This window comes from Chrysoperla carnea, chromosome 2 (genome assembly GCF_905475395.1).
Source record: "Chrysoperla carnea chromosome 2, inChrCarn1.1, whole genome shotgun sequence".
NCBI classification, from domain to species: domain Eukaryota; kingdom Metazoa; phylum Arthropoda; class Insecta; order Neuroptera; family Chrysopidae; genus Chrysoperla; species Chrysoperla carnea.
In genome coordinates this window covers 31911727-31919902 of record NC_058338.1, presented here as the reverse complement: position 1 = coordinate 31919902, position 8176 = coordinate 31911727, and the positions used below count along the sequence as shown (strand labels likewise).

The 8176-nt window shown below is 29.1% G+C and overlaps 1 protein-coding gene across 1 annotated transcript in view; it reads left to right on the top strand.

The window, feature by feature from the left end:
- Positions 1–959: 959 nt before the first annotated feature.
- The window catches only part of LOC123293347 (carbohydrate sulfotransferase 5-like), a 28466-nt gene continuing 21249 nt past the window's right edge, over positions 960–8176 (top strand). The window contains exon 1 of the mRNA XM_044874135.1: positions 960–1661. Within this exon, the coding sequence (XP_044730070.1) occupies positions 1006–1661 (656 nt within the window). The 5' untranslated portion in view covers positions 960–1005. The remainder of the gene's footprint in view (positions 1662–8176) is intronic.

Here is an 8176-nt window from a genome sequence, read left to right as displayed (position 1 = left end):
CTTAAATAGTGAATTTCCTTGAAAGTGATTTCTATTACTCTTCCCAATCACTGCATCTTTTAAACAGGGAATAATGTTACCGAAGTCCCAGCCAGAGGTATCTAAATCTTGTTAGTATAGGAGTTCGTTTAACTAATTGAAAGCTTAAGCTAAAAGACGTTTAAGCTTGTTTAGGTTTAAAAAACATCGATTAATTTGGTTAATCGGGACACTTCAAAGTTACTAGTATAATTACCCGTGGTTGATTGCTACAGCGGCTCTCGAGAAATTCTCAGTATGGCCTGTGACTGTTTCATGTTTCTAGTCGCAAGTTGTTTTGCTTTAGATTAGTGTATTAGAGTTGTGAAAAATTCGGTCATAGCACAAGGATAATTTCTGATATGAAAACTTACTATGACGAACAAACTTTTCATTTCATTTAGCCAATGGATTACCAAAACTAGAACACCATTCAGTTACAATTAATGTTCTGCCATTTTGTATTTTTCTCAATCTTTTGAAATGTATATTTTTTATGTCTACGGTACTGACATATGGTAGTCGATAAAGAAGTTCTTTCAAATACACTCTATTCACTCTACATTCTCTCGCATTGGATAGGTGTATTTTATTTGTGTTTGTATAATTTAGCAAATGTTTAGTATTTCATATTTGTTCGAGGTGTTCCTAATTTGTGTGTTTAAAACAAATGTAACAATTAAAAATTATTAAATAATAACTAACTTATTCGAAAGTTAAACAATAAATAAAGTGAATTTTATTTTATCTGTATATGGTATTAAACATACAAGTGTTGTTTTTACATTATAAAATTATTATTTAATTTTTCCATAAAAATGTTGAATTAAATTTATATTAATTTCATGCTTCTAATAAATTAATTGTTTAATTAAAAAATATGACGTGTTATAAAGCGCCTAAATAACCTAAATTGTAAATGTATATTATTTATTGTATATTAAATAAATTATTCCTTTTTTTTAATTTTCAAAACATACTTAAATTATGCGACGAATTGGATTTTTCGGATTTTGTGTAGTATTATCATTATGTGTGTTATTATTATTGATAACACAACAAAACAGCGATTTAAATCAACGTATGGTACCCAGTCAAAGCGAAAATATCGAAGAAATCGTACCGTTAATAAATTATTCGTTAGAGTTTGTATTAGATGAATCTAGGACGTTAATTAGTCGTGAAATGGGTGATTATAAGTATATGGCAGGTGAATCGCTAGATAGTTTAACACCAATAACAAATGGAAATCCACGGAGGAATTTAATTATTACTACATGGCGATCCGGTTCAACATTTTTGGGTGAAATATTAAATGCAGTACCTGGTACTTTATATCATTATGAACCATTCTCTGATTATGATATTGTTCAAATTCGTGGATCACCAGAAGCAGAGAATGCTGTTAATCACTTAAAAAAATTATTAAATTGTAATTATACGAACATGGATAGTTTTTTAGAGTTTAGTAAACATAATGTTTGGGTGTTTTATCATAATACACGGTTGTGGGATCAATGTCAAAAATATCCACATTTTTGTTTTGAACCAAAATTTTTAAGTCAGTTTTGTAAACTTTTCCCATTTCAAATTATGAAAGTGGTGCGCTTACGATTACGTTTGGCTGAAGAGTTGTTGAAAGAGTGAGTATAGACTTATTGTTTATTCTAATTTTAATTATACTTCTTTTTCTAACAAATTCATCCAGATTTATAAAATCATCTACTTCAATAGTTTTTTAAGATAATCATTTAAAAAGAGATGCCTCAGTCTAGAATAAGGCACTTGTCGTCACAGAGAATTTATTCTACATAACTACTCTTTGCAATAAAATAAGTTTTAAACTTAGAACGCCAATTGAAATTAAACAAAAGTATTTACCGACTGATCAAACTTATATCGAAAACGGTGAAGATAAGGTAAAAGATGTCATGATCCCAAAAGTCTTTATAATTGTCCAAGATATAAAGTCATATGGTTTTCAAAGAAAATTTTTGACCAGAATTACAAAATAATCTTTATTTTACGTCAATAACAAATTTACGGAAAAAACGCTTATATGTCGAAAACGGTGAGATAAGGTAAAAATTGTCAAGAATCAAAAAATGCTGGGAATTGTCCATAATATAAAATACAATAGTTATTTCTTTAAATGTAAAATAAAGAGAATATAGTGTCTGGAAGTAGGGTACTTCTGTCCCTCACTATGGGGGTAAATCGAAAAGCACAAGATCGCATGAATATGAGTTTGTTAAGTACACTCAGGCAAACATTTCCACCGGTTCCCATAAAAATCTACTGATGGGGAGTCGTTCCCTCGATCAAACGCTTCATTTCCTACAGTATTTTGGAAGGCAGAATGCAAACAGAATCTAAATTAGCTGAAGAAAGGCTAGAGAATTTTATGCTTCATCCCTTCGCCCCTAGCCACCCCAACTTTGAAATTTCAAATGGCACTCTCCATCTTGTTATACATCATTTGAAAGGGCATGGCTCTTTTCGTTTTTAAGTTATTGTGTGTTTACGACGGGCGGACGAATAGACAGGCATTCAGACGAACAATCGGAAATAGATTTTATGAACTCCTACAGCAAAATTTTGTTCATAGCATCAATATTTTTAAGCGTTACAAACTTGGGATTAAATTTAGTATACCTTGACAAAACATTGTTCTAGTAAATTATATAATAATACTTAGTAATTTCGTTATTATTACTAACACGAAATTTGGAAATCCTTTACAAGTTCTGGCTATCGGTTAGGGCAGGCTCTAGATTTTCCAGGTTAGGCTAAGTCTGTACCACTGATTACGGACCTGCTTGTACATCTAACGATTGATATTCTGATTTGTATTATATTGAATAAAATAAGTGTTTGTATTTTTGTAAAATTTTAAAATAGATATTAGTTATGTACATTAATACAAGCAAGTGTCTATTAAAATAAATAATGATAACAAGAGTTGAGGTCGCATTGTTTGCAGTATGATGGTATTGTCTCTATTTGTGTGGGTCTTATAAAAATCTGTGTTCTAGTTTAAAGATATGTTAATTAATCAACGTGAACCTACCACAAATATTACAATTTCCTCAATTTTAACAAAAATTTAAATATGTTCCTAACTTGAATCGCAGAATTTACATTTAGATGATAAGCAATGACGTAACTATACTGCCACCACTTCACTAGGAAAGTTTTCGTCGTATAATATAAAAAAAACGTTTATCTCCAAGAATGATCGAAAACTCTACGAGAGTCATCAAATCTTTGTCGTTGACTGATTTAACCCTGATGACTGATTTTGTGTTTTTTTTTAGAAAGTGTGATTTTACTATGCGCAAGCAAGCGCGTGCTTAGAAGTTCGCTCAAGCTTATTCTGCTGAAAAATCATGAAATTTGAGAAAACAGTTTTTGGATCTTATATTTTAGGGTGTTCTAATCATTTTTTATCTCGTGACTTTTTTTTTCTAAAACACACTTTTTTTGAGATACAAGTCATTAGAAAAAAAAAAACAAGAAATAATTTTGATGATAATTTGATATAGTCGAAATTAACGGTTATTGTGTTATTTTGATCCAATATTTGACTTATTGTATCTCATGTCACGCCTCCATAGAATGTCAAGCACCTGTCACGCCTCCATAGAATGATTTTAGAGTTTTTGTAGAAAAATAGGAATAGAATAAGAATTTGTCTCTAATACGTTGTGAAGGAATTATTTCCAAAATCAATTTTGTTTTTTCGTTATTTTGCGTCTTTGCTAACTTGATATAAAATTAGCCTCCATAAAATGACTTTAGGGTTTTTTTGGAAGAGATAGCAAAGTACCAAAAAAAAAGGTAAAAAATCGGTATTTTCACAGCTAATTTACGGCTAATTAGCGGAATTATCCACCTACTCTCGAGCCGATTCATGACAGGTGCTTAGCTAACTTGATGTATGTCATTAATTTAAATAGGTCTCCTGATATCGAAGAAATTTCCTGGGCCTCATTTAAATTTTCCATACCGATTTAATTATATTTTAAGTACAATTATTTTTAATAATTTTAATTGGAATTATAATCTCTAGTATTAATTAATTATAAGATAAAAGAAAATTGGATTGTCGTTATTGTTATTGTACTAATTAAATAATTTTTTTAAATTGATGAGTTATTTAATTGAAGTGTTAATTAACTAAGTACTTGAAAATTTCGAACAAGTGTTGTTGTACTCGTAGAACAAGCGATGTTGCATACACTCCGGTCATTGAAGGAAGAGTGTTTAATTACTACCTTCTGAATTACGTAGATACATTACTAATGTATGAGTTTTGGCAATCAAATTGTTTACAATTATTCGATTCATGATGAACTTTAGCTTCAAGCATTATATTTCGTACGTTTTTAAAACTAATTATCAATAATTACTTTTGAGCGTCCTTTTCTTATTGCAATATCCATTGTGCCATGCAAAATTTTTATGGTTTGTCCACTTGACTTTTTTTGTTTGTCTTATGACGTAAATTATCCATTCGATCAGCCATATGTTTGAGCAAATTCATAAGATAATGGAATCAATGATGGCCCGGTTCCTATAGAACAGGCGCTAGATAGAGTTGAGTGTGATAATAGACGACCGTATTTTGCCAATTGATTCTTGTTAAAAAGCTGATAGATTAATAATATTCCAGATGTTTCCAGAACGCCTAGTGATCCAATTTTTGTATATCTCATCCTCCTCCACAGAAACAGTCAAATGTCAATTTTTTGAAGCAAATAAAGTTACTCGAAATTTTTTGGGTAATTTTAGCTTCCTGTGTTTGGAAAAACTTTAGAAAGGTTATTTATGGCTGAAAAATAATGCAAATAAATTAGATATTTGAGCTTTTAAAATTCTTAAAACCATCCTTGAACATCTTTTATAAAGTTCTGAAGAGTAATTACAGATTTTTTTAATTCTGAAGCCCCAATTTTTTTTTAACAATTTAAATTGTTAAAAATTGTTTAACTATTAAAAGTTATTAAGAATTCTTAAAAGTGTTATAATATGGAATAGGTTATTGTAAGTTAATGTTTTATTCAAACAAAAACGTGGACAAAGTTACTAAAAGTAATACATTTTTAACAATTAAACAATTTTTAACAATTAAAAATTTGATGCTTTAAAACCAAATAATCTGTAGTTACTCTTCAGAACTTTATAAAAGATGTTCAAATATAACTTTAAGATAGCTTTGAAAATAACTTTTCTGAAGTTTTTCTGAATGTTGCATTTAAGAATTTGTATTTAAAAAATTAAGCGTCTAGAGAAAAAATCACGAGAGTACTTTTTTGCTTAAAACTGATCGTAAATTAGAAAAATATTTATTATTTTGAAAAATTTTGTACTTTGCGCATCTTCCCACAGGCGCTTGTTTATCTGTCGATTTTTCTCATTAATGAACTTCAACCCTTTCTTCAAACCCTTCTTGATACCAAATTTTATTCAAATCGAACTTAAATTGCGACCGCTAGAGAGGGTACAAGCACATCAACGTATAGATTACATATGTATATAATATATACAATATACATATATATAAATTTTAACGATGGTAATTTTTGACGACTATTAGGTAGGATCGATGAACATTTGAAGATTTTTGCCAAAATGCTATCATCAGTACAAAAGCAATAGCTCCATTTCCTTCGGTAATTCGCTGAAAATTAACCGACTGCGTTAAAAATAACTAAAAAAAAAAGTCCAGCAGTCTACATAAGCGACTTAAACATTCGGGATCCATAAAAATCTAGACCGGCTCAAAATCTTCCCAATAATGGGCCCCGACTGTTAAAATCGCAAACACTGTAAAATGTAAAACACTGCTGGGCTTGTTTTTTTCTTTTTAGTTTTTTTTAACGCAATCGGGTTTTTTTATTTTTAAATTAATTTTTTTTTTTTGAATTTTGATTTTTTTTCTTTCCAATGGAAGTGAAATTACACACACCACTTGTCCGGTGAAATTAGATATCAAGAATAAAAAAAAAAAAAAAAAAACTACAAATTCACACAAATAAATTATAAAATTGGATAATTTAGTTCTGCTCTTTTTGTCAATAGAGTTAGGTAGCCTTGTGTCTTACCTACAGTCACTGAGGAGCCGTTAGCACTACTCCCACTATTACTAGTAGCAGTATTATCTGACAACTAGCGTTAAAATGTTTTTTGATTCAATTTATCGAGCCCCTTTTATTGCTCATAAGTCATCAACTTGAGATCACAATTAAAGGGGCTCTTCCAAAAATTGTTTCACATTGATTATTTACCAATGTGAAGAGCTTCAATAAACAAAGAAGATCCAAATTGGACACACGCAGTATATGTAAATCTGTGGTATTATATTGAAACCTATTCATCATACCATTGGTGAGAGGAGAGTTATTAGTAATAAAATTACTGAATACCAACCGAACACCATGCTATAGTATAAAGAGGTAGTCTTGTTAGTCTGGATAACAAGTTCAAATTGGTGAAATATATAATTAATGGTCTTAAAAATATGCGATAGCTTGTTGGATTCGGAATGATGTCTAAAAAAAAGTACCAAAAACATTTTTCAGCACATAAAAAATTTTAATTAAAGTTATAAACAATTAAAGATGAAAAAATAGGTATATTTGGTTTTTCGCCAATATTTCAAAAAATGTTAATATTTAAGAAATTTAAAAGAACTCCCACTCTCGGATGTCCATTATTTATATTGTTAATTTAACGCTGAAAATAGGTCTTTTTGCGTCATTTTTATATTGTTGTAATATCATCAAAAACGATTGAAGTAAATAATTTTTTTCAGGTATTAAATATTAATTTAAAAATTTGAAAATATTATGGTGTATTATGAATAATTCAAAGAATTTATTACCAATTTATATTAAAATCAATTTTTCAACAAGTTAGACAATTGTTAATTAACAAAATTTTTTTTGTTTATTTGTTTTCATTGTTAGCTAAAAAGAAAAAAAATTATTTAAATAAGTAATCAATGAATATTTTAATTTTTTTGGGCATCAGTAAAAACTATCACAGATAAACAGACAACCACACCTAATATACACAAATACGCCGATATTTTAACGTTTTTTTAACCAAGTGAGTGCATGTTTTATAACTTGTGAATTAAATTAAGGAAAAATAGCTAAAATAGTTAAAATTATTTTACTTTAAGCTATACATTTTCACACTAAAGGCTTTGAACCTTGAATGAAAGGAAACTTTCTGTTTTTATTTGAGAATTATCTTTTTCTAAGAAGCCCTGGCCCAGGACCTTACTAAGATAATGAATATTGTAATTAAAATTTAATTGAAATACTTTTGCACTATAAACTAATACTAATAATTATTTTCAAGCGAAGCGTGCTCCGTGTCCAAAGGCCGTTTATTATCCCAGAAATGGAAGTAAATTGGTTTTTTAGAATCGGACTAATACTTTGTCAATATTACGTGTGTTATGGTGGAGAGGGGAGGGGAAAGGCAATTGGCGAATAAAAAGCGGTAGCCTACGTTTTTAAAGTTTAAAATTCCCAGCGAAGCAGGCGGGTAACTAACTGCTAGTAATTACATAAAATTAATAGAAACATATTTTAAATGTTGAAGTGAATAAACTAGACAATGTTTGGAAAGATGCCATTGATGATGTAACATAATATACAAGTATCCCAAAAGGCAGGGAATTATTTTAAAATTTTATAACCTTTTACACTGAATTATTTGTTAATTAGTTTAAATTTAAACTACCCCAAAGAGAGGTTTTGTTTTTCTGTTAATATTTATGTATATGGTAATCATTATTACCACGTAACATCCAAACGATTGGATTATGTTTACGGTTGTAAAGATCAAATTTAAACTAATTTCGCACCAACAAATGTTATCCAAATTCCTCACGCTTTATGAATCCACAGACAAAATATTAAAATCAATGCATTGTAGAAATTCGATTTTCAAATGTTTCTAACTTTTAATACTCCCTGTAATTCTATCATAATGCAGAAAAATTTTCCTATTGAATATATCGAATGAGTTAATATTTGATTATGCCGATTTTTTTAACATGGAAATTTAAATTTTCAACTACTTTTTTTGTTTTGTACTCTTTTAGCCAGTACAAATCTGTTCTTCATCAAAGTGGCTGAAG